The sequence below is a fragment of the Xyrauchen texanus genome, chromosome 43 (assembly GCF_025860055.1).
Source record: "Xyrauchen texanus isolate HMW12.3.18 chromosome 43, RBS_HiC_50CHRs, whole genome shotgun sequence".
NCBI lineage: Eukaryota > Metazoa > Chordata > Actinopteri > Cypriniformes > Catostomidae > Xyrauchen > Xyrauchen texanus.
This window is the reverse complement of record NC_068318.1, coordinates 23,383,807-23,411,224: the sequence shown is the minus strand read 5'-3', so window position 1 is coordinate 23,411,224 and position 27,418 is coordinate 23,383,807. Positions and strand designations below refer to the sequence as shown.

The following is a 27,418-nucleotide window of genomic DNA, read 5'->3' as shown; positions in this document are numbered from 1 at the left end:
TATTTCTCTGACTTTCAGCTTCATCATACCGCGTTGGTGGAATGACCTCCCCAACTCCATCCGTGAAGCAGACTCACTCTCTGTCTTCAAAAAACAACTTAAAATGCATCTTTTCCAAGAGCACTTAACTAGTCACTAAAACAAAAATTGCACTTGTATATGTTTTCAATAGTATTCTGATGCTAGTGAAACTTTGTAATATGAAACTTTTGCACCACATTTTCCTTAAGATGATGTTGCTTTGGATAAAAGTGTCTGCCAAATGAATACATGTAAATGTAAATGTATCTGCCCAGGTGCTATAAACAACAACAACAACAACAACAACAACAACAATAAAGTATGTTCTGGCTAATCAAAAACACTCTCTGAATCACTCAATCTTTGAATCATTTTGCGTGTTCTGGATGTCTTTGGTGGGTTGGGATCTAGAGAGAGGGCATGTGATTAAAGCTAGCAAAAAAAGTTATTTTTGTAGGATTATTTATGTTTGGTGTTTATTACCAGAAATAAAACGTGATTTTAAATCTTGTTCAATACCATACCTGCAAATTGAAGAGCGTGTTGAAATCAGGAATGACGACGTGTTTGTCCTCCATCTTGTGGCGCATGTTTTTAATGGCGTGGATGGAGGTCTCATAGTACGGCAAGTGGCGGCGGCGATTAGGGAACTCTTTGAGCCAATGACAGCAAGTCTCGCACAGCTTATTAAAGACCAGCCGTGCTAGCTTCACCGAATCAATCTCTGTTGAGGAATAACAACATGTTTCATTGGTAGCATGCATAACATGTCCATAGACTTTTTTTATTCAACATCAAGATATCAGGTTAAAAATGTATATGAATGGGGAAAGTGTATATATTAAGTGCTGTAAAACTTTTTTCACCATTTCTATCACTCCTTCGCTGTGACTATGTCCTGCCGTGTGACAAATGATGTTTTTCATTGTAAAGTATAAATATTCTCTGTCATTTCTCAACTGATGTGATGTCATTACAGCTGTGTGCATAACACTTGCTGTTTAATGGAGTATACCATGTCACGTCACAGAATGTCAACTTTAAAACGTGTTACATGTCAATACCCACATACTGCAGCTCACATGCAAACACCAGCACGCTGAGCTGGCCTAAGTGTATTTGATTTATGATGACTCAGCAGCCATTGTTTGATATGTCAGTACAATGTAAAATTGTAAACACATACAGGGATCATACAGACGTGCATTTTTGTTCATAAGCCAAACAGATTTGATTTTAATATCAAATTGGAAAAGAAGAGTGTATGAGCTGCTGATTAAATGCACAGTGGAAGTGGAATTGAGGACAATGGCAAAAGAGGCCATCTGCCAACTGAGAGAGAGAGATGACTGGCTAATGATGATGAGTTTGTTCCAGCTCTAGTCTCTATGGATAAAAGGCTGACGTTCATTCATTCTGTTCTTATAGGTCCATCGGCCCCATCCTTCACACCCACCTGTGCTCACCTGTGAACTGTATGCTCTGCCCTTTCTTGATAAAGCTTTTTAGACAATAAAATAAACATTTGATAGACAACTTACTGGCTTGTTGTTTAATAATTGTGCAAGACTATTGAGAAAGTTTTAAAAATGTAAATTGTGTCATCATATACTCATCCACATGCCGTTCCAAACTTGAATAAACGAAAGTGCAAATGAGATTTGAGAGCTACGGAAGAGGGCAAGGTTTTCAATGAGTAACATTTAAAATTTCGATCTGTTCCTCTCACAAAGCTATTGTATGGCTTCAAAAGAATTGAAAGTGTTTGAGTCTTTTGAGCTTTTTGGGGCTTGCCAGTCCTTGGTTATGGAGAGTCAAATTGTTCAATATTTATATAAATCAAATTAAAATTGTTTAAAACTATCAAATCTTTAAATAACTAATTCAATCAATAAATGTGTTCCATGTATTCAATCGCACTTGCTTTGCTTATATTTTTAACTTGTCATTAGCTTTCGGCTGATTCTCATTAATGCAGAAGCTTTGCTCTTTTCATTTTCTAAATTTTACTTACTAAGGGTCCGTTCACAACATGTTGTACTGTGTCAAAAAAGCTAGATGCAGCCTAACGAAAGGCACAGCATGCAGGTGTATCTGAAGTTCTTTTAACTTCACTCAATGTCTTTAAAAATGCTGTGCTCATGGCATGAGATGCTGAAAAATCAATGACATGAGTTGCAGCTGAGGCATTGATCTAGCACATGATTTTGAAAGGTGAAGCCCACTGTCATTGAGTATCGTTCTAATAACTGTAACCCTGAAAATGAAAAGACATAAAGCTTGTGCTTCAATGAAAAAACAACCCTAAGAATATAGCTGCAAGCAGCAATGCGGATTCCTCCTCAAAATGGCAAATCATTTCAAATTGATCAGTAGAGGGTTGGGGTTAAACCCTCTCAATGGATGAATCCAAAAAACATGTATTTCTGTCTGAATCCTAAACGAAACATTTTCAGTCTACAGGAAAATCCATCATACCTTATGGATCCTTGAGGCGTTTTGTTCCCAATGAGAAATGAGGCATGTACACCAAGATTCAAAGGAATTGGTTAAATGGCGTGGAAATGGTATCACTTTGAAAATATTTTTTGGGGCGTGGCCTGTAGCGCCTCCTATGGGCAAATGTGGGTCATTCTTGGTTTGTGGGTTCCTGTTGGCCTGTAGTATCAATGTACATAATTAGAAAATATTTGACCAGAAAATGGGACTTTTGGGAATTACCTGTAGCGCCCCTAGGGGTGAATGTTGGCCATTCTTGGTTTGAGGGTTCCTGTTGACCTGTAGTATCAATGTACCAAATTAGAACATTTTTGACCATAAAATGGGAATTTCGGCATGGCCTCTAGTGCCCCCTAGGGGTGAATGTTGGCCATTCTTTGTTTGTGGGTTCCTGTTGGCCAGTAGTATCAATGTACCATATTAGAAAATTTTTGACCAGAAAACGAAATTTTGGGAGTGGCCTGTAGCGCCCCTAATGGCTGAATGTGGGCCATACTTGGTTTGTGGGTTCCTGTTGGCCTGTAGTATCAATGTACCAAATTATAACTTTTTGACCAGAAAATGGGAATTTCGGCTTGGCCTCTAGCGCCACCTAGTGGTGAATGTCGGTCATTCTTGGTTTGTGGATTCCTTTTGGCCTGTACTATTAATGTACCAAATTAGAACATTTTTGACCAGAAAATGGGAATTTCGGCATGGCCTGTAGTGCTCCCTAGGGGCTGAATGTTGGCCATTCTTGGTTTGAGGGTTCCTGTTGACCTGCAGTATCAATGTACCAAATTAGAACGTTTTTGACCAGAAAACGAAATTTTGGAGTAGCCTGTAAGCCCCCTAAGGGCTGAATGTGGGCCACACTTGGTATGTGGGTTCCTGTTGGCCTGTAGTATCAAAGTACCAAATTAGAAAATTTTTGACCAGAAAATGGGAATTTTGGCTTGTCCTGTAGTGCTCCCTAGTGGCGAATGTCGGTCATTCTTGGTTTGTGGATTCCTGTTGGCCTGTACTATTCTTGTACCGAATTAGAACATTTTTGACCAGAAAATGGGAATTTTGGCTTGTCCTGTAGTGCCCCCTAGTGGCGTATGTCGGGTCATTCTTGGTTTGTGGATTCCTGTTGGCCTGTACTATTAATTTACCAAATTAGAACATTTTTGACCAGAAAATGGGAATTTTGGCATGGCCATTCTTTGCACAGTACTTCAGAGTGATGTCATCTTTAAGCATGTTAGGTTTGAAAAACCATCAGTCAAAATTACATTTGATTTATTGACACGTATATATTGTTAAAATTTGGACATTTACATAAACATGCCCCTTTCAGGCATTTTGTATCGTATTCATTTTTCCTAAGTAACGTTTTCAAGGATGTCCATTCTACACATGTGTACCAAATTTCAAGTCAATTGGAGCTACGGTTCAGGAGAAGAAGAGTTTTGTAGGTTTTCGCAAATTTTCAACGTACGGGAAAATCCATCATGGCGGAAGTTATGGGTTCTTGAGGCTTTTTGTTCCCCATGAGGAATGAGGCATGTACACCAAATTTCAGAAGATTTGGACAAATGGCGTGGAAATTGTATCACTTTGAATTTTGTTTTTTTGGGCGTGGCCTGTAGCGCCACCTATGGGCGAATGTGGGCCATTCTTGGTTTGGGGGTACCCGTTGGCATGGAGTATCAATGTGCCAATTTAGAAAATTTTTGACCAGTGACTTTTTGAGCTATTGGGGCTCAAGGAGAAGAAGAATAATAATAATAATAATAATAATAATAATAATAATAATAATAAAAACCATCAATTACAATAGATTCCTCCTACGGAGGAATCTAATAATGCTAAAATGAAAATAGATGCAAACTAGTGCTAAAATTAAATACACGGGACATTTATTTATGTATTTACTTATTAAATCATTCATTTAATGATTTAAGGGTTGTTGTTTTTTTATTTTATTTTTTACATTTTGATTTCATTTTGAGTAATTTGGTCCTCCATATGGTCACCGTATGCTTTCATTGTATGGAAAAAGGCAGCATGAATGTTCTTCCAATTTTTACCCTTTTGTGTTCCACGGAAGAAAAAAGTCACATGGGTCTGGATTAACATGAATGATAACAGAATTTATGATGAGAGAATTTTAATGTTTGAGTGATCTAACCTGTCAAATATTTGTTATCAAAGAAACTTTATTGGCAAGCTATTCGTTCTTCAATCTCATGAGGAAGGCAATTATGTTTGTATGACTTGTAAAGATGCCAAAACTCCAGGCAAAGTGCCGAATTTACCTAATGGAATGTCTATTGTTTGGTTCCAGTTATTGAGTTATTTTTCTGTAGCAGTAAGGCACCATCTCACCTTCACATTTTGTCCATCAGCCTGCCTCAATACTGCTTTTGACAGATTTATTTTAGCATTGTGTGGACGAAGAGGCCTTTTAGATTGTTCGATGTTCGTAAAAGCAGACATTTCATGTTCTTTCTTCATCTCTTAGCCTTTTAGACGCGCTCTCTCTCTCTCTCTGTCTCGATCTTTCTCTCGATCTCTCTCTCAGTCTTGTCTCCGTGGGCACAAATCTAAATTGAATCTGCCATCTCAGAGCTGCACTGGTGAACAGTATGTACAGCCTTTGCCTAGAGCCAGACGTCTGTCTGACGGCCAGCGTACAGAGGCAGCCTGAACTTACACTGAACATACTCTGTGCTCCTGCTGGGACACATCATATAGGACTGTTTAAAGGACTGTATCTCCCATGAAACCCTTGATCAACTGTCCCGGCTAAAAAAACGAAACAAAACAGACTCAGCTCAAGTGGAGCTCTTCAGCACTGACGTACTCTAGAACAGTGAGCAAATTCAACACAGATTGCGATCCATCTGGCCTTATAAATGTACTGTCCACAAGGGAAAGTGTTTGCTATGTGAATTTCTCAAAACTCATGCCAACTCATAAGGTAATGCTGGCTGGACTTTTTGATATGGTGATAGGATAAGATCTGCTTGAATTCTGTATGAACCACAAAGGACTATGGCTGAGTTCAAGTCATGTTTGAAAGACCATATTGACTGATGAGTGCACATGAACACCGCCACAATGTCGTAATAACCAGTGGGACCATTTTTCTTTTTCTTTAAGCCATGCCTTTACGAGTTGGGGGCATGACAATTAAAGAAATATGGAAATAAGCAAATTGGTGTTAGTTATCATTAAAAGGGGGTGTGTGTAATTTCTGCGCCACTCGTGGTACCAAACGAAATTGCAATCTGTTTGTTTTAGTAGCCCGATCTAACAACATTAGCTCAACAAATGGTGTGCGTTTGGGGAGGAACTACTTGTTTGGTCTAATCATGGAAGATGGGGGGAATGTCTAAAACTTGTTTGAAAACATCAAACTTAATTTTATTTTCTCGCAAAAAGCATCTTTCTTTATGAGCGCATTTACATGCACAATCTCATACCAATTATGCTAAATAAGTCAGCAACGTGTAAGATCATGTAAATGCCTTGAAGGAACAGTTCGCCCCCTCATGCTATCCCAGGTGTGTATGACTTTCTTCTGTGGAACACAAACCAAGACTTTTAGACCTACATATGTATATATGGACCAACAGAGTGGAGATATTCTTCTTAAAATCTTGTTTGTTGTTCTGCAGAAGAAGTTATACCTATCTAGGGTGGCATGATGGTGAGTAAATGATGAGAGAACTTTCATATTTAGGTGAACTATTCCTTTAAGTGGTCTTCCTTTATCAGGGTATGCACATAAAGAGTTAAAGCAAAAACTGATAAGCACACCTAGATTTTTGCCCGAAAAAAACTGTGTTATTTCCATCTTATCCACTGTGTGCACATGTAAAGTGCATTACTGTTCATTTTTTGATGTCAAATGCAGAGAATAACCAGATGATTTCAAATATCATGTAAATGTGGTTTTCTTGCATTGTCTGAATATTGAATAAGCTGATTTTAAGCAGTTATCAGCTTATGCATCAACATGTTTTTTGTAGTTTCACTATCACTAAAAAGGTTCCTGTAGTTTTTAGGATGTGATAAAGACTACAAGATAAATTTATCAAAGCAACCATTTTATTCCCACAAAAATCACTTGAATTTGCATCACATCACAATTACAATTTCCAAACTCTTTAGGAACTCGGAACCCAGGAAGACAACATACACTATATCCATGCTTTTACTTTTGTGACTAGTATTGCATGTCTTAAGTGTAGTTCACAATGAACACATTATTGTGTCCATCTGCACAATAATCTGCACAATTCATCTTTTATTTTTTCAATGTATTTTTCTTGTAAACATGCAGATTAGATGAACGTAATTGTCCGTTACACCACATCCAGCTTTTTTCATCGTCACTCGCAAGAGTGGCAGATTTTTCAGAAGCCGTGTCATGTAAAAAAAAAAAGTAAACTTTTAAAAGAGCGTCTTGAGACACGTGAATTCTGTAATATGTGTTGCTCTGTGAATAGCTTTTTTTTAGAGCTCTGTCTGAACAGACAAACAGTCCAATTGTCTTTATCTTTAGTGGCATTATCTGTATCTGTCTTTTTAATGAGAGCAAAGTAAGTTAATTAGATTTAACATAATATCGTGACAAAGAGAAGTGTTGGGCCTTCAAACGTGAATTAATCTTTGAAAATGCTCAAAGAATGAGCTCCATCAGGCGTGCGATAAAAGCCTTAATAGCAGATGTGTGCTCTCCACACCATCCCAAATTGTGTGCCGTATTTGCAGCCATTCCCACCTCAAATTCCTTTGCTATTTCAATTCGAATATAGAAAGATAAGAAAGCAATTCAGGCCACCGTTAAGTTAGTAAGTGACCTAAATTTGCAACTGAAAGGGAGGCTTAAAATTGTGCAGAATGGCCTACATTCGGATAAAATATTACGTGATCTCTACACAATAGCAAAACTTCAATACAGATCAATCTTATTTTCTTGTTTTATTGCAACTCTGTGAATTCAGTCATATTATGGGTCATGAGTGTCAAGAAAATCTGTAAAATCTGATGGCCTGTGCACTGTCAAAAAGCAGCACATCTGTGTTTTGTGTTATGGCTACCCTGCTGAAAATAGCAGGTTAAACCAGCATGAATTGCTATGCTGGTCCATACTGGTTTTTGCTGATAAGTGCTGGTTTAATGCTGGTCTAGCTGGTGGACCAACTTGGTTAGGGTGTTTACCAGCAGAACTTGGCTTGTAAAGCTGTTCAACCAGCATGCTGTGTTTGGCTGACAATAGAGGTAGACCGATATATTGGTTTTACCGATTTAATCGGTTAATATAGTTGCGTTTTGGAACAATCTACACCGATATTTCTTTAATTATTTCAATTATGATTATGTGTGTTTCAGACTTGTTTATACTTTTAAGTCCTGTGGTATGCACCAAATCTTTTGTTTTCTGGTTATTATTGGGATTTTGACAAAACAATAAACTACATCTGGGATTTTATTAATTTTGGACAGTTTGTCTGTGCCTGTCGTGTAAAATCGTTTTTAAACACTATCGACTGATTAATTGGTTATCGGCGATTCCCACTACCCTAGATATTGGTATCGGCAAAATCCACAATCGTTCAACCTCTAGTAGACAATGATGGTCTTTGTGGTAAACCTAGTAAAACAAGAGGGTACTTGCTGGTTAAGCTGGTCAACTAAGGTTGTTTTGTCAGTTTAGGCAGGTAAGTGCTGGTTTGGTGCTGGTCTACCTCGTGAACCAGCATATCAATACTATTTACCAGCAAAACTTGACTGGTATGCACTGTAAAAAGTGGTAACCCCCAATTGTTACCTTGAGGAGCTATTTCGAACTGATCTAAGCCTTAACATTTTCTGGTGTAACCTAATGTATTCAAGTTGATTCAGTGATATATTTTTGACTTGGTTAAAAAGTAAAAAGTAAATTTAAATGTTACCACATGAAGTAAATTTTTTAGGTTAACGTTGTTGTTGTTGTTTTTTCAGTGTACCAACACTTTTCTGATGAAGCTGGTTGACCAAGGTAATCATGTTGGCTAAGCTAGTAAAACCTCTAGTACTTGCTCTCAACTAATGTGGTGTTGCTGGTAAAGACATTTAAACAGACCAGTTGTCTCTAGCTTAATGGGAACAAAAAAGCACACATCAACCCATGTTGGGTTAGGGTGCAAGCATACTGTTCCATTGTCCAAAAACACAATGCTGTGACCAGTAATGCTTGTTTCTTCAGTAATTACAGAGAGTAAATTTGACACTTGAAAAGGAACTAGTAAGCTTGTGTATTGATAAACAAATATGGCTAAACAGTATCAGACTTACAGTCCAAGTTCTCCTCTTTCATTAATTGACTTTTCAATTTGTATTTAAGCATTGTGTTTATTTTTGTGGGGCACTCACGAGGCAGCGTGTCTTTTCCGTCCTCAACACTCTTGTTGAGATGGTACACGGAGAGATCACTTCGAAGGATACTATCAGCTGTACCACGGGCCAGGGCTGCAGCCAAGGAGAAAGGGCAATTACTGCGAAAGAGATGAGAATAGACAGAGAGAGAGGTTTACACAACTGTTGAGTAGATAGTGGAACCTTTATACAAAATAGCACTATGAGTATATGATTTCATTTTCACTTTCAACACTTTTTTTATAGCAGCAAAGTGAGCACTCATTTAACTGTGAGATGATGAGTAGGAGGAAGAAGCATAGGTCATAACATAGAAAATGGCCAAGATCTTCTCTTACAGTAAAGTTCATGACCATCATGGACCAAAAACTGACCCAAATACCCTTGCAAACTTTAAGAGACAGTCTCAGTGACAGTCTCAGGAAATGTCACCATTCACATTCATTGTATTGAGAAAAAAAAAATGCAGTAAAATGTATTTAGGTTTTTTTTTCTTCAAATGTATGGTTATTGAGCCAGAAATACTGCCTAAAATCTATTTTTGTGTTCATGGTGGAAATAAATTCATACACCATGAGGGTGATTAAATTATGTCAGAATTTTCATTTTGGTGTAAACTCTACTTTTAAAGGTGATGTGTGCAATTTCTTACTGTGTTAAGTGTTAAGCATGGCTTTTTCTTCTTTTTAACTACTAGTGTTATTATCCTTTTAGGGCATGTTGCTCTGATGGTTTCAGAGAGTGAGAAGAGGCACTCTAAAACTAACATGACCCAAATCCACTCCAGCACTCTACTGCGCTGAGAGCAAAGACCCCGCCTGATCACTGAAAATAGAAACAACTGCACATTATGAAATCAAGACCCGACACTTAAAGACAAGCCTGTTTCCCCCATTAGAGGATTTTATAAGAGATGGTTGTGAAATTCTCATCCAAATAGAGTGGGGATCCCCCCATTAAACAAATGACAATTATTTTTTTTAGGATAAGGACAAAAAATTCACCATTTTCAAATTATGTTTATGGTTATAAAATAATAATTTATGAAATCTGGTTACATAATAGACCGTCCAATTTTTATGATCCAATCAATCCTCAGTGGATAAAATCAAGTCCTGCCCTACTTTTTTGTTGCATATCACTTCACCTGGTAATACATCACATTACCAAAGTAAAATGGGTTGCAAACAGAGATTCACACTGACTGTAAAACATAAGCATAACTGTATCAACTATGAAGTTTGGTTTTGACTGTGAACCAGCACTAAATATTGATATTTTACTTCACAGCATTATGTTCATTGGTAAAATGGCATCAGCAATAAGTTATTAGCTTTTATAGAAGTGATAGCAAACCCAATACAGATGCAATTGCTAAAACAAACTGTAAAACAAGAGTAAACTACATATTTTATGAAGCCCTGTCTATATACTGATGGGCCACAACACTAAAACCAGTGTTTTAGGTCCCCCTTGTTCAGCCAAAACAGCTCTGACCCATTGAGGCATGGACTCCACAAGACCTCTGAAGGTGTCCTGTGTTATCTGGCACCAAGACGTTAGCAGCAGGTCCTTTAAGGCCTTTAAGTTGCGAGGTGGGGCCTCCATGGATTGGACTTGTTGGTCCAGCACATCCCTTAGAGATCTGAGAAATTTGGAGGCCATGTCTCTTGACTCTTTGCCATGTTCCTCTAAGTTTTTTAGCAAATAAACGCTACAGTAGCTCTTCTGTGGGATAGGACCAGAGGGGCAAGTCTTCACTCCCCACGTGCATCAATGAGCCTTGGGCATCCATGACCCTGTCACTTTTGGTAGGTACTAACCACTGCATACCGGGAACACCCCACAAGACCTGCCGTTTTGGAGATGCTCTGACCCAGTTGTTTAGCCATCACAATTTGGCCCTTACGCTTGCCCATTTCTCCTGCTTTCAACAGACATTCAAGAATTGACTGTTCACTTGAAGCCTAATATATCCCACCCCTTGACAGGTGCCATTGTAACAAGATAATAAATGCTATTTACTTCACCTGTCAGTGGTTTTAATGTCTGGCTGATCAGTGTATAAAAGCACTAAAAGGACAAAACAAGACTGCCATTTCTATCTGTGGATGTGTACAATTACCTGATGAGTAGATTAAAATGATCTCTGTGAATAAATGTGCTTTAGAAAGCTTCTAAATGTGTATGTCTTGGAGTGTGGAGTCAATGTGCCATTCCCAACCCTCTCCTGTCAGTGAGGGGCTTGAGCAGAGCTTGCCAACATTCTGTTGAATTAATAGCCTCAGCTGTGCCCTGACGGGAGAGGATAACAGAGCCATCCAATAAAGTGATGTCCTAATCCTAAAAACATTTATTATGACAGGCTCTGTTTATGAGCCATTGTCTAAAATGAATAATGAAAAAAATTTTAACAAAAAAATCCACATAATAAAAGTCAATTAGTCAATGGATTCAATTTAATTAAAAATATATGTTTTCCTTATCTGAACGTTTCTGTTAACACTTCCCATGAATCCTGTTTTCACAGTAATGTTGCAGAGATGATGGAACTAAAAGGCTTTATTAAATAAAAAGAAAAAATACAAACAAAATCTCTCCCAATGGAGGAAAAAGTAATCTAAAAACAAACTAGTAAAATACTAGAACCAACCAAAGACTTCTATAGTCAAACTGACAGATTGGGTGCATGACACACAAACTCAATAACAAACGAGAGTAACACATGACAGAAGAGAGTTTAAATAGAGGAGAAAATAAAGGGATACAGGTGCTGCAGGTCTGTTAACGAGCTATGCAACCAGCATTGCTGACATGACACACAGACAGAGGAAGGCGGGAACTATCATGGCCAGACTGTGACACCTGTATATTCATTTCATTCATGCCTTTCCAATGCATTGTAATACACCTTAAATTGTATGTTGCCAAGTATAAATGTAACCAAAATTTAAATACATAAATTTAAATGTAATTTTTATCATTTATGGATACACTTATTAGGTTTATAATGCATTATAACATATGATAAACACAAAATTGCTGTCTTAAAGCATGTGTTATAATGCATTATACTCTTTAAAGTTTTACTTAATTTGCATTTAACATTAATATGAAGTACAGTATGTGTATTATTCATGAAAAGTATAATGAATGATAATGAGCATTATAAGGCTTTATGAATAGATTTATAATGCAGAAAAAATACCTTTATAACTCATTAGAAACACATATTAAAAAGTCACCCATTTCTTAAAAAAATTTTGCTTTCATGATTCAAACTACATAACAATATCTGAATTAAATTTATTCCAACATGTAGCTCTACTGATTATGTTTGTTCAGCCGGTCAGGTGAGTGATTCTTATTCGCCTCTCTGCTCTGGTGGCCATGGCAACATAAGACTGTATGACACTGACAACTGATGCTCCTACATAACCATGACAACCCTGACAGCATTGCTATGCTGTTATCACAATGAGGGCTACACTATGACGATGGGTTGCCACAGTGAATGATGTTGTAGTGAGGCAAACAGCCACCAACCGCACTCAGGCCAGAATGCTCGTTAGATATCCAAAATCAGAGCACCTCCTTTACACACACACACACACACACACACACACACACACACACACACACACACACACACACCGAAAGGCAGCCCAGCAGACAGGAGGGCGGAAAGTGGAGCATTCTCAAGGATGCCTCAATGACACTCTGCTCTAAATGAAAAGATCCAGCACAGATCTGAGAAGGAGGGAAAAAAATAACAGTTAACAGGTTCCTCAAAACCATCACTATTTGAGCGCACTTCCTGTAGTATGACATATTAATCATCACCAAATACAATCAGTATTTTTTTAACCCATCTGTCCATCTGTCCATATCTATCTATCTATCTATCTATCTATCTATCTATCTATCTATCTATCTATCTATCTATCTATCTATCTATCTATCTATCTATCTATCTATCTATCTCATGATACCTAATACATTTTGATGCAAAAATCTAATCCTAAGGACCCAAAGTGACACGGAGAATCTAAAGTAACAGAATTAATTATCAGACATCGTTGACATCATGTACGTGTCAGGGACAGCAGTGTGTATTAGTATCCACCATGACAAATAGATGAAAAGATGGGAGAAGAAAGTGAGAGTGAGATGTGGGAGGAACTGATGGCCTGAAGAGGGGATGAAAAAAGAACGAAAGATAGAGAGAGAGAAATGACATGCCAATTGCCATCACATTTCTGGGATCCTCCTCCGCATTTCCATTCATAGAAATCCACTGCTCTCTCTCTCTTCCTCTCTCCCGCAAACACGCACGCAGTCGTCACTACCTGAGGGGGAGGGGTGCCGAGGTGTGTGGCTCTGATTGGCTGGGGCTCTCCAGCATATCCAAGGTGAGCCAATGAGAGACGTCTGTTCCAGAGGCATGCAAAGGAATGAGGATTAGAGGAGAGACAAGTCTTTTTTTTTGTCCCCTCAACCCTCAAGTTACAAAAAATAAAATAAAAATACGCTCCACTTCAAACATCAAAGCACTGAGCGAATTGACGTATCTGTAGTAAGCCACTAAGATCCTGAAACGTGTTAGTAGATGGAAATTATGCATAAACGGAGTGGCTTTGCACTGACATTGGTCATGTTTTAGAAATTAAAACATATTTTAAGAGTGATTGTACAAAAAAAAAGTCAGTGAGAGAGAACGGGAGGCATTTGTGTCAGGGAGACTCGCTTTGACGTCATTCTGAGGGATCAAGCCCTCAGAACACTATATAGAACACTATCTAGAGTCACACTTCATATCAGGTGACATATAGATGCATTGTACACTATCAGACACAATTCAACCTCCTGATAGACGTACACTGAATATACTGTAAATGCATTGTCATAATTAAGTTGCACACACACAGATTCAGAATCTGTTCCCTCCAATGCAATATGATTGCATGATTCAAATTAAGCAACAATGTACAAGAAACCATACAATTTTAAGAATACAGTCATGGCTACAGAATGAGGATCTGTGCTAGCAACGCCGAAGTCATGGGTTTGATTCCCAGGGAATACACATAATGAGAAAATGCATAGCTTGAAAGCACTGTAAGGTTGGTGTAAAACAGCTCAAGGATGGGGCAAGGAGGAGGCGAGAACCGGCTTTTCAACATAAATAATATTTTAATGAAAAACTTAACAGTACACATAAACAAACACACATGGCGGACATGTCCGCTAACGATCTCTCTCTCTCGCACAGCCCTCTGCTGTCGGCCTTTAAACCTCAGGGACAGATAATTAGCCTAATACGGGACCGGTGCGCAGGATCACGACCCGGCCCGCCCTCCACCCTGCCACATTCCTCCCCGTTCTCTCAGGCTGGGGAGCCCCGGCCTGGCGTACATCCCCCTCTTTCCCTGGGGAAGGCAGCCTTCGCGCTGTCTGCCGGCAGGTCATCCCCATCTACCTGGGCGAGGGAGGGACAAGGGAGGAAACAGAACTAATTAAAATGGGGGGTACTTCCTGTAAGAGTGTAGTACCCCCAAAACTATAAATTTTAAGAGAGGTAAAGGCCAGCATGAGGCGACAGTGAGAGAGAGAGAGAGAGAGAGATGAGAAAAAAAAAAACTCTTACTCGCCAGTTCTCCGATCGCGCGCAGCTTGTTCCTCGGCCACTCCTCCACCCTTTGTCGGGACGACAGCGCGCCTCTCGGGCGGATCGCGGCAGTCCTCCAGCCCCTGGCGGACGGAACACCCGCCGCGTTCCGGGGACTAGAAGGGTCTCCCCGCCCCTGGCAGCGGTTCTCCGCTCCAGGCGGTCGGCAGTGAGCCCCTCCCGCTTCGCGGTCGGTGATCTCCAACCCCGCCAGCGTTTCAGCGGCGGTAGGCGACTCCTCCGCCCCTGGCAGCGGTTCTCTCGCTCCAGGCGGTCGGCTAGGAGCCCCTCCTCCCCTCGTGATCGCGGCCATCGTCCTCGCTCAGGCGGCTGGGCTCCTCGTCCCCCGGCAGATGGCGCGGCTGCTCCGTTAGAGTGGACGGTAGTGGCGAGAACTCTACTGCGGCGTATCCCTCCTCCCTCCGGGTTTCGGCACCAGTGTAAAACAGCTCAAGGATGGGGCAAGGAGGAGGCGAGAACCGGCTTTTCAACATAAATAATATTTTAATGAAAAACTTAACAGTACACATAAACAAACACACATGGCGGACATGTCCGCTAACGATCTCTCTCTCTCGCACAGCCCTCTGCTGTCGGCCTTTAAACCTCAGGGACAGATAATTAGCCTAATACGGGACCGGGCGCGCAGGATCACGACCCGGCCCCGCCCTCCACCCTGCCACAGTTGGATAAAAGCATATGCCATATGTGCAAATGTTTCTGGGCTGGATTTGCAGCAGACTTTATTTACATTTCTCAGAGTGTGGAAATCCATGTGTGTGTGTGTGTGTGTGTGTGTGTGTGTGTATCTGATTTCTTTGCTGCAGAGTCTCTATGTAGCTCGGCATGTATATTCTAACCCACTTACAGTACTACTGCAAAAGCATGTCATACACACACACACATACACATATCTCTCAAGTGGGCTTCTACTCCTACATTAACTTTCACCGTCCTTGACTATGTAAGATCCCCCAAACACAAGTGAGTGTGTGTGTGTTTGTGTGAGGATTTTCCTTTTCATGCACAGCTCCACGTCTGAGATTCCCTTCCCAATGAGCCTGTTTAGTCATGATCCATGGTTATGATGTGCCATCATGATGAAGTATCACTATAATAAAGACTGAATTGCATATTAAATGTTAGAAGTGGGGGTAAAAATTTATATTTAAAATATATTATGATATTTTGCCCCACAATATTGTGTTGACATTCTAACACCAAGAAAATACTTTTTTTGGTAAAAGTTTTCACATTAATATTTTGTGTGATAAAGTGATTGAACCCCAATCAGAGCAGGAGAATAAGAAGACATAACATACTGTGGTATTAGGTCAACAAACACCTAATTAATTCCATTCGACAAAAATCAAAACTTTGAATGAGCTAAGCATACATTTACTACTAAAATAAGTCTATAACTTGTTTCATTTGTTAGGATGTCCGTACAATTCGTATAACCACCTAGACTGTAAGGGTTAACAGACATGGCGTTATGCTATTTCTATGGCTCTACAATGAAGTAAAGCAGGAAGTTCAGCACTTGTTGTGCAAAGTACAATGAAGGCGAATTAAAAAATAGTCAGTTAAAGATTGGAATATACCGCAGCTTTGAACCACAATAAGCTAAATATAAAAAAAATTAAAAATCACAACATTATTGAATCGCATCCCAGATATTGATATAATGTCGAATCACCAGGTCCATGCTGACTCCCACAGCATGTTGTGTAAAGCACTGAAGAATGAGAAACAAGATCGCAACATTCTCTGAAAAACCTAAATATCTTATGCAGTGTTATTTCTAAAACAAGATAAATCAAACTGATCTTGCTTAAGGATTTTTAGATATTTTTAGAAAGAAATTATGGTCTAATGTGATTTTTCTTGATAAAAAAATATGATCGTGCCTGGTAACATGTATATGTAAAATGGCTAGAAATAGCATTTTAGCTTAGCGTAAAGCTGACAATTTACAAAGGGTTATTTCTATTTCTTCTGCTCCAAACTTTCTTCTCTGTCTGCTCGTATGAACGTAAAACATCATAAGAAAGTGTTTCACCACTGTTCAAATGCACTTTGGATCGCATCATTTATATGTATAAATGTTTTCCATCTGAAAGGACTAAATATTAAATGAAACAAATGACAATAAAATGCAAAGTAATCTCTTCAGTAATCAAAATAATTTTTGACAGTAACTGTATTCGAATTACAATTATTGAAATTGTAACTGTAGTGGAATACAGTTACTTATGTTTTGTATTTTAAATAAGTAATCCCTTTACCTGTATTCTGTTACTTCCCAACCCTGCACAGCAAGAATTGCAATATTATAGTAATGAGCACAAGGGTGTGTAACTATACTGCCTTATGTTTGCATGTATAACACATCATGAAACGGAGTGTCCCCAGTTTATCAAGTCTCGGAGAGGGATTTTTCAAGTGCTGGTGGGTGAAAATGAGCTTGTGAGTGCCTGTTGATAAATTGTTGTGTGTGTGTGTGTGTGTGTGTGGATGACTCAAGGATTATTAATAGCAGCATGCAGGATTAACACCAAACTAAATCCTCTTCCTGTCCATCACTCTCTTTCTCTCTCTCTTTCTATCTATTGATCACTCTCTTACACCCACGGTGACCCACCCATCCTCCTACGTACACACGCACACACATAAAATAACAGCTTGCCTAAATAAAGCCTGTTCTGGGTCAAAGACCTTAATGAACACCCCACTTTTCCCTTCATTCCTCTCCTGTTCAGTGTAGCATCTCATAGTCACTCTTTTGGAAAGGAGGGAGGGAGAGAAAAGAAAGCGGTGGCGTCATCATGCCCACGCATCGTGCTAAACCTGCACTTTTCATACTCTCTTCCTTTGACCTGCCTGCTGACGTCGTGCAGGTTGAAAAGCTTTGCATACCTTACTGACAAAAGTAAGGAAAAGCCAAATAGATGGAAAGAGAAAGAAAGAGAGAGAGAGAGAGAGAGATGAAGAACAAGGGAATGTAAGACATATAGACAAAGATAAAGATGTAGTGAGTAAGAAACAGAGGAAGAATGGGGCTTCATTGGGAAGGACTTCTTTATGAGAACACAAGAAGTCAAGTCTCAGGTAACAGATAAAGGTGGTGTACACAGCAAAAGTGGGCCGCAATAAGCATCCTGACCATAGTGCACTATACAATATGGCTCATCTTTTCATGACAGTTCTTAAAGCGTAGTTGAGCAGTGATTGGTTTTAAATGTAAGGGGTTTCATCCATCATTGTTTCTGGGTATTCAGTTAGTGGAGGCTATGTTCTAATAGGTCTCGGTGTACTGGAATTAATTTAAAGTAATAGAATTATGGCCATGCCATTATTAACAGCAAGGAATAAAAAGAAGTAGATCTTTTAATTGTGGTTGAAGGTCTCCAAAACCTTCTTGGAACATATGAGATGATGATAATACTATATTTTCAAATTTTCTTAAGAAAATGAAAGTGGTGCTTGTCCGTACAAAATTCCCCACCATGATGCAAGTGTTGGTGCTCTGAAATAATATGATATTAGGTGTTCTGAGTGTTTTTAGCACATTGTCATGCAGTTGCTGGTGGGTTCTAGGTGGTTGCTTAGTGGCTGCTTAGTGACCAAAGTTAAAATAGTCCACCCCCAGTTTCTGTGATATTCTGGTCCCAAGATATTGTTTGGATCCCTCTTTCAATGTAATTCTATTGGATTTTTTTCTATTGGAGTTTTTTCATCAACTGGATGAAAATCGCAAGTCTGTTCTCTTTGAAAAGTAATAGTACACCTCCCCTTAACAAGCAACACAATTTATGGTATTATTCATGCCTGTGACAAAAATAGTGCACAAATGTTACACAAGTTTAATACTTAGATTTAGAGGTTTAACATTAACATTACATAACATGGTAATAGTGATGCATGCCGTAGAAAGCACATAATTTCAGATTTTTATATATTAATTAAAACAATAGTGCTTAGAAAAGAAAACAGTTTCTTCTAAGAAATATGAAATAGGCTATGGGGTTTGACTGCTTTCCCTTAGCGTTTTCGATCTCCAGTGTTAACTAGACCACAGGACTGAACAGACTTGAGCTCTAGTGTTGGAATCTAGGCCATCAGCCCTCCAAACTGTCCACAGACATGGTCGCCATGCCATCTGGGCAGTCTTGCTGGCAAGGCGGCTCTATGTCCGATTCCCCATTGGGGCCAGAACACAGCGGCCTGCAACCCAGGCTGGAGCGCTGCCAGCAGAGCCTCAAGGCATTGACATATTACCACACGCAACTTCCCAACCGAGACACCTAACGAGGGGACGCTACCGAGAGAATCAAATCATACCATTCCTAGACATCCTGCTGTGTGTAAAGCATAGGAGCAAACCTAGGAGTGTGTCATAATGGTCGAGTAGTTGACTAGTTCAACAATCAACTAGTCAATTAGTGAGGTCAACTAATTACATAATATAGATTTTGCGGTGGTTCTTTGATTAGCTGTTTGCATTAATAATAGTCAACTTAATAATAGTCCAATAGTACTTTTAAAACCCCCTGTATTCTGGTCTATTCCATTGCGCTTCATCTAGCTGTACTTTTTAATGCAAGAACGCATCTTAAGTAAACGTCACCAAAGAAACGTGACCAGTGGGGGTCAGCCGAACCTGAAACCAGCCTAATTATGCAGGGATATAAAGAATAGATTATTTGACAAGCTGTTCAGGCAACTTAATACTTGATTTTGAAAATATGTAGTTTTAAACATCCCTAGTAAATAACTGACATAAAATCTCTATGAATGGGGAAGATTAAAAAAACAAAAAACAAAAAAAGATCAAAAACACCAATAGACAGACGAGTAGGGCAAATGAGGCAACGGAAATGGGGAAACGCCAAGCACAAAGGAGATTAGGGCTGAAGAAGCTGACTAAAGCCTGAGAGAGCATCTCAGGACAGAGATATGAGCGGCATCTCACGGCTCTTATGGACTGCTGATTTCTAATACTTCATCGGACAAAAATGAAAATTGCATGGATGTGATTGGATTTCCTGATGGGGATCTACTGTGCATAAATGTAGATGCATGTCTAAATGAAGTTGCATAATCTTAGCTCAATCATACTCATAAATCCAGGCACATTATCCAGAACACTGTAAATATAACAGAACACATTACTGTGATATAACATGTAGTGAAACATCCACTAAATAGCACTAAATCCAGCAGCACATTGGGTCTTTTTAGGTCACTGCTCAGTATCGGGTATCATGATTCTAAAATGGCAGTAGTAGATACAAATACCTGTAAAATAAAAGCAAATATGCTCCAATAACTAATATATTCTTTATTTAAAGGATACATATTTATTTAAATATGAACAAATTAAATTAACGCAACCTTACAATATTTGACAATAAAGTAAACATTTATTAAATTGAACAATTATTCAAGTAAACAGAAAAAACAAACAAACAACAAAAACAAATTAAGCCATTATTCATTACAACGAAACTGCATTAAGATTGGTAACGCTTATCCTTTTATTTTAGTATCAACTTGGTACCGATACTTCATGCTTATTCTTAATCATGCTGATAGTATGATGCCATAATCTGATGAAAATTATGCTGATGTTAATATTATTACACCCCCAAAAACTAAATATAAACAGTAAGCCAATTTCCATTACAAGTTATAAAGCCATATTCAATAGTGTCCAATTGGTTGTTAGGTAATATAAGGTAGTGGGTGTAATATGGTCATTAAAGAAGGTCTTTGAATGTTTGCTATCTGTTTTCTATTGCACAGGAACTGTTAATGAGGTCTGATCAAATATTTGGCAGCATCTCATCTTCAGCTAATTTAGCTACTGTTTAACAAAAAGCACTCAATCACGAAATTCTGTTTTTGCGCAGACAGCGAGATGGCATATCACAGGACGTGTATTGAGTCATACATTCCCTCTGGAAAATTTGCTTTTGCCACAATGTATTTGCCAAACAAATCCCTTGTAGGATTATGAAAAGCAGGGTTTGGGTTGGGATGGAACAGACTTGTAGGGATTTCACATGGTAAAACACTTTTCTGATATTGATATTTGTTTTTGTTTATTAATGAATAAATAAATGACCATTATTTTTTCAAAAATCACTAATCTAAAAAATATTGGATATTTAGTACATTTTACAAAGGATATAACCACATATTCAAGATCGAGGGACCAAAGGTAATAATGTGAGAATCAACATTGAAAACCCAAATAGGTCGACCGATAATCTGATATACAGGTGAAACTCGAAAAATTAGAATATCGTGCAAAAGTTCATTAATTTAAGTAATTCAAATTAAAAGGTGAAACTAATATATTATATAGACTCATTACAAGCAAAGTAAGATATTTCAAGCCTTTATTTGATATAATTTTGATGATTATGACTTATAGCTTATGAAAACCCCAAATTCAGAATCTCAGAAAATTAGAATATTACATGAAATCAATAATAAAAAAGGATTTTAAATACAGAAATGTCGGCCCTCTGAAAAGTATAATCATGCATATGTACTCAGTACTTGGTTTGGGCCCGTTTTGCATTAATTACTGCCTCAATGCGGCGTGGCATGGATGCTATCAGCCTGTGGCACTGCTGAGGTGTTATGGAAGACCAAGATGCTTCAATAGCGGCCTTCAGCTCTTCTGCATTGTTTGGTCTCATGTCTCTCATCTTTCTCTTAGCAATGCCCCATAGATTCTCTATGGGGTTCAGGTCAAGCGAGTTTGCTGGCCAATCAAGCACAGTAATACCATGGTCATTGAATCAGGTTTTGGTACTTTTGGCAGTGTGGGCAGGTGCCAAGTCCTGCTGGAAAATGAAGTCAGCATCTCCATAAAGCTTGTCTGCTGAAGGAAGCATGAAGTGCTCTAAAATGTCCCGGTAGGCGGCTGCGTTGACTCTGGACTTAATAAAGCACAGTGGACCAACACCAGCCGATGACATGGCTCCCCAAACCAACACAGACTGTGGAAACTTCACACTGGACTTCAAGCATCTTGGATTGTGTGCCTCTCCATTCTTCCTCCAGACTCTGGGACCTTGGTTTCCAAATGAGATGCAAAATTTGCTCTCATCAGAAAAGAGGACTTTGGACCACTGAGCAACAGACCAGTTCTTTTTTCTTTAGCCCAGGTAAGACGTTTGACATTTGAAGCCCATGTCCAGGACCCGTCTGTGTGTGGTGGCTCTTGATGCAGTAACTCCAGCCTCAGTCCACTCCTTGTGAAGCTCCCCACACATTTGAATGGCCTTTTCCTGACAATCCTCTCCAGGCTACGGTCATCCCTGCTGCTTGTGCACCCTTTTCTTCCACACTTTTCCCTTCCACTTAACTTTCTATTAATGTGCTTTGATACAGCACTTTGAGAACATCCAACGTCTTTTGCAATTACCTTTTGAGGCTTTCCCTCCTTGTGGAGGGTGTCAATGATAGTTTTCTGCACAACTGTCAGGTCAGCAGTCTTCCCCATGATTGTGAATTCAACTGAACCAGACCGAGAGACCATTTAAAGGCTCAGGAACCCTTTGCAGGTGTTTAGCTGATTAGAGTGTGACACTTTGAGCCTACAATACTGAACCTTTTCACAATATTCTAATTTTCTGAGATTCTGAATTTGGGGTTTTCATAAGCTGTAAGCCATAATCATCAAAATTATATCAAATAAAGGCTTGAAATATCTTACTTTGCTTGTAATGAGTCTATATAATATATTAGTTTCACCTTTTAAGTTGAATTACTGAAATTAATGAACTTTTGCACGATATTCTAATTTTTCGAGTTTCACCTGTATACATTTTTATTAACATCTGTGTTTGCCCAACTTACTATCCACTAAGTATTTGTGCTTTCTGACAATTTGATGACAAACCATATAACATTTTGTGAACGTAGAGAACAAATGAAATCTCAGACTGCCAGTATATATGTTTGATCAATTGAAGGATAAATAAGGTGAGCAAGTGGGCTATGAAATCAAGTATGCAAGTCTATTTGAGAACAGATGACCTAGTTGAGCCAAGGAGGACGGTAATTTAGGCTGTTGTGATACTGACGCACAGTTCTACCTTCTGACCAAAACCTTTTCCCATCTTCTGTAATGGCTTTCAAATTCATTTTTCACTGCATCTAGCTTGCAATTTCCATTGGAAAATTAATAAATAAATTGCATTTTTGGCCTTTTTGCCACTTTGATTGATAGTAGAAAAAGACAGGAAATGTTGTGGAAATGGCAAATGATGCAAGTCAAATCAAACTCATGATGTCTGCATAAGCACCAAGGCTCAACGCGTCAGAGCACATACATTGTAACTGCTAGGCCAAAACTTGAACAAACATAAAGATTTCTATCAGTGTTATATTGTTAACTACACATCACATTCACTTTAAGGCCATTTAGTTCAAAAAATTCATGCTTTCTCCCACACATTTTTCTATGAGTGCCCCATTTCTGATGTCAACAAACATTGTGTTATTTAACCTTTAACATATTTGGTTTCCTGCATTTACAATAGTTTGGCCACAGAAGGGAATAATAACAAAAAAATACATTAATGCTATCTACATTTGTATATTTAAATAGCCCAGCAGCCTTAATGAGTAGCTATTGTCTTTCTAATTTTTGAGAGGCTCTCTCTCCTGCGCTTCTGTGTCCTTCAGCTGTAATATTTGTCCAGAATAACTTTTGGTTATTCCAAGGTTGTTGACAGCCACAAGAGCAATTTTCAAGAGAAACTAGGGCATTTGGAGAAACTATATGCTTTTAAGTGCACTTATACAGCACTGAGAGTGGCATTTGTGCAACGGAACACACTGTTACTTCTTGTTCTGCCCGAGCCAATCACGTTGCTTGTGCCAAGGTTGTCTCCATGGAGATGGCGATGCTCATTTCTTGAGGTGAGCCATCTGAATTTTCCAGTGACTCTTGAAAGAACTCAGGCAGGTCATCTTAATGAACAAATCTTATCAGACAGGCACGATGATGATGTCTTGGAGATTTATTTGGTACCTTTTAATACCAAATGGAGTATATGTAAGCCTGTGTTATCACAAACACTGCACAGGAAATATAATCCAGGCTATTGACATGATTTCACATTCTTGATTTACAAGCATCTACAAAAACAAAGAAGCCTCTGTACATTTAAAACCCTGCACTAGTCAGTTGTTGGATATCCATCACCATCAAAAACCTGAATCATCTCAAATCAGATCCCTGATTTGGGGCAAAATTAGGCTGGGCTCGCTCAATCACCAGCTGGGCAGCCAGTCAATCTACTTTTTAGAACATAAACCCTTTCTCACATACACAAAACCTCTAGCCCTATTGTTTTCCAGCCCGGGATTAACATCATAATCTGCGGATTACCATTTGGACTATTTTCCGGCTCTATTTGAATGATGACAGTCAAAGAGTCTGGAATTTCTCAGAAAGCAGTCAGCATTCACGTCTTGATTGTTAATTTCGGATGTTCATTAGAAGGAATTAATAAGTGACATACAGATTATTACCCAGTACGTTTCTGCTGACTAAGAGGTATGCAAAAAGAGATCACAAGTGAGTGCAATGCCACGACTTTGGAAGCAAGATGCTTAGAGCTGCCCTGAGTTCACCGTCACCGATCTACAGTAGATATCATATCAAAGTGGCATAAATACTGCCGTGCGGCAAAATAATCATAATGCCCAGTTAGCACTGTATTTGTTTGGCAGAGTGCAATCACATCACGTCTGCCAAATGCATAAATACATCAATAAACTAAAAGGGGCAATCCACCCAAAAATGACTTACATCTGTGGAAGTTACTCTGAAAGCAGTAATCTATAGCAGAATGACATGTGGGAAGTCATATGAGCTTGCAACAACATAAGAATGAATGCTGACAGAATTTACATTTTTGAGAGAACTATTTCTTTGACCCCATTTCCACCAGGTATTAAGATACATCTTGGGTGATCCGATCACATGTGGTCAGGTGAGACACATCACTGTTTACACCTGGTCATTTAAATGCATTTTCTGTGACCACTTGCGCTCGGATTTGGAGGGATTCTGTTTTCTTGATAACATATATCAGTCACTATGTCAGTGACTCACAATCGTATATATAGTTATTTTTTCACTTACTTTGAAACCGCTCGTAACTGGCAAAGTTTAAACTCTTGTTTTAGTGCAGTGGTTAATTGACAGGCAAGGGGTAGTGCTTTGCTGCTACCGGGACACAAACAGGACAGATTAGCGTTTACACATCAAATGTGATGTGTTTAAATGCGATTTTGATCACATACGTATGTGGGTTTTGGTGATCCGATCACAAATAGTTTCAGACCCCGTTTAGACCTGTATTTAGCACTGACCACATGTGATCCAATCACCAAAAACGCATCTTAATACCAGGTAGAAACGGGGACATTAACAAATCTGTATTACACAAAGATTACAAGTCTACAAGACAGCTCTTGTTGCAGGTAATCCTGATGTTATTGTTTTTTGGGTGTGTTAAAATCTCTGGAATGCAGAAGGTTAAAACAAGGAAAGACTTTACTCAACTGTGCACTGATAGCATAAAAAGAGATTTACACCTGTTTCAAAACATGTTTGTTCTGTTCCAAAATCTAGTGAGTTGCCTACCTAGACTTACCAGCATTTTAAGGCATCATAGACACATTATAGTACTGCATCTTTGGCTTAGCAACATATTAACACCAAACTCTATAAAAATCAATTGTTAAATCTCCCATGCACTATTTGTATGGCAAAAAGAGTTGCTGTCAATTGTGGAATGTTCAAAATCAGTCAATTTTAAGATTCGAAGAATAAAGATAGAAGTACGTTGTATAATGTATGCAGGCAGTAGATGCAGCTCACTACATTTTGGAACAGACCTCTTGTCAGAGCCTGTCGAAAAATTTGAAACTGCACACACACACACACACACACACACACACACACACACACACACACACACACACACACACACACACGCACACGCTATCAGGTTTGTGCAACAAAATGAACTCATTGCTTTAATATCAAGATGTGCACTTCTAGCATAACACATATATTTCAAGTGCCGTAAACCCATATTACACAAAGGTTCAATTACTGTGTGTTATATTTTAGCCCAAATCAAGTATGCAATTATGTTTCTTGAGAGTGTACCCTTAGGATGTACTAATTACACACTAGAGACAATTAGTAAGAGGGACTGTGTGATAGTTGCTAAGTTCAGTGTTGACTTTGCAGTTTGCTCAGACTTAAAAATGAGCATTATGAGATTTATACTTAGAACAAGCCTTTCTCTCTGTAAGTATACAGGGCATTTCGACCTTACACTGAAATTCAGGTTAATCAATGATAACAGTGTGGTCTAGCTATACTGCAGCCTGAATCTAAATGAGCTAAATTAGGTTCCCTGTAGCTCAACTGGTATTAACAATGCCAAGTTTGTTCACGGTGATGTTTGTGTTTGAATGGGGAGTGTTCTGAGTTAACCAGACATCCTACAATTTCGCCCCTCTCTCTCGCTAATACAAACACAAACATGTTTGTATTTCTATTATGATTTGGACTCTTCATCGATTTCTAGAGTTTCATCTACTGAGCTAAGAACATTTTATATCCTCTAGTTAGCGCTAAACCTTACCCTCACACAAAACTATCTACATTTTTAGATTTTCATAAAAAAATTATGTATGTTTATTAAGTTGGTGCTGACAATGTAGGTGATTTTTGGTCTTTTTTTTTATCCTTCTGGTAGGGCTGCACGATCATGACAAAAATGTATAATTGTCGATTATTTCCACTGATACTGTAATTTTAATTGCAAATTTCAATGAATAGAATTTACATATGCTTATTTTGTTTGGGGAAACTGCATGATATATTATTCATGTGGCCACACATCCAAAACAAGCTGAGAAAAGAGGTCAGCGCATTATGTTTCGATCTTCTATCAAGTGCCCTCTTGTTGTACGGAATTCAGAATTCACCAAACTTGAACTTTGATACGCTGCATTGAACAAAATTTCTTCTCATGAGCTTTTGGTCTCTCGCGTTCGGACGCGTTTGAATGGGAATGAATGGAGCATCAAGTATAGTGTGACCAGCAATTAACGCAACAATACTATGATTCTAGGTTGTTGTTACTGATATACCTTTAGACTAATTTAAATGACTTTGAGTAGCCATTGTATTCTTGCGCACCATGATAAAAAGAAAATGATGTAAATAGAGAATATTGATGTGATGAGACTAGACCTAATCTTGTAATTGACAATTTTTACAATTGACCTTTCACTAAGCCCCACCTTAAAAGCATTTCTGATCAATCCAGTCTTATCAACTGTTGCCGGGCCGCTTTTACTCTGACATAAGTTTGCTATTTCCCAATGAGAGCCTATGGGAGTGGTAAGTGTTTAAGTAGTTTTAAGTGGGATTTTATAAAAATTAACAAAACAAATTAAAATGTAAAGATATTAAAACGCGATGTTGCCGGGTCACTTGTAATACCGATCGAGGTACCCAGAGAGGATACACAGTGTTTTTTTTTTCTTGAAAAATAAATAACAAATATTTAAATAAATATTGAGAAGAGCATGCAATGGATTAAAATGTTTCAGTCCTCATTCAGGCTAACATCAGCGAGGACACCTACATTTCCTCCAAGGTAAATTAAAGCTAATAACGGAACGTTATTTCATTTATGTATTGATTAATGTAATAGTAAAAGCTATAGTAACCAATCAACATCAAATTTGATGTGTTATGAGATGTTATAAGCAGTT

At 38.6% G+C, this 27,418-nt stretch overlaps 1 protein-coding gene across 1 annotated transcript in view; it reads right to left on the bottom strand.

The window, feature by feature from the left end:
- The window catches only part of LOC127636006 (protein phosphatase 1E-like), a 58,848-nt gene that overhangs the window by 11,654 nt on the left and 19,776 nt on the right, over window positions 1-27,418 (bottom strand). Inside the window, exons 2-3 of the mRNA XM_052116352.1 lie at window positions 8,911-9,032; window positions 546-745 (exon numbers count right to left, since the gene is read on the bottom strand). Coding sequence (XP_051972312.1) covers window positions 546-745; window positions 8,911-9,032 — 322 coding nt within the window. The remainder of the gene's footprint in view (window positions 1-545; window positions 746-8,910; window positions 9,033-27,418) is intronic.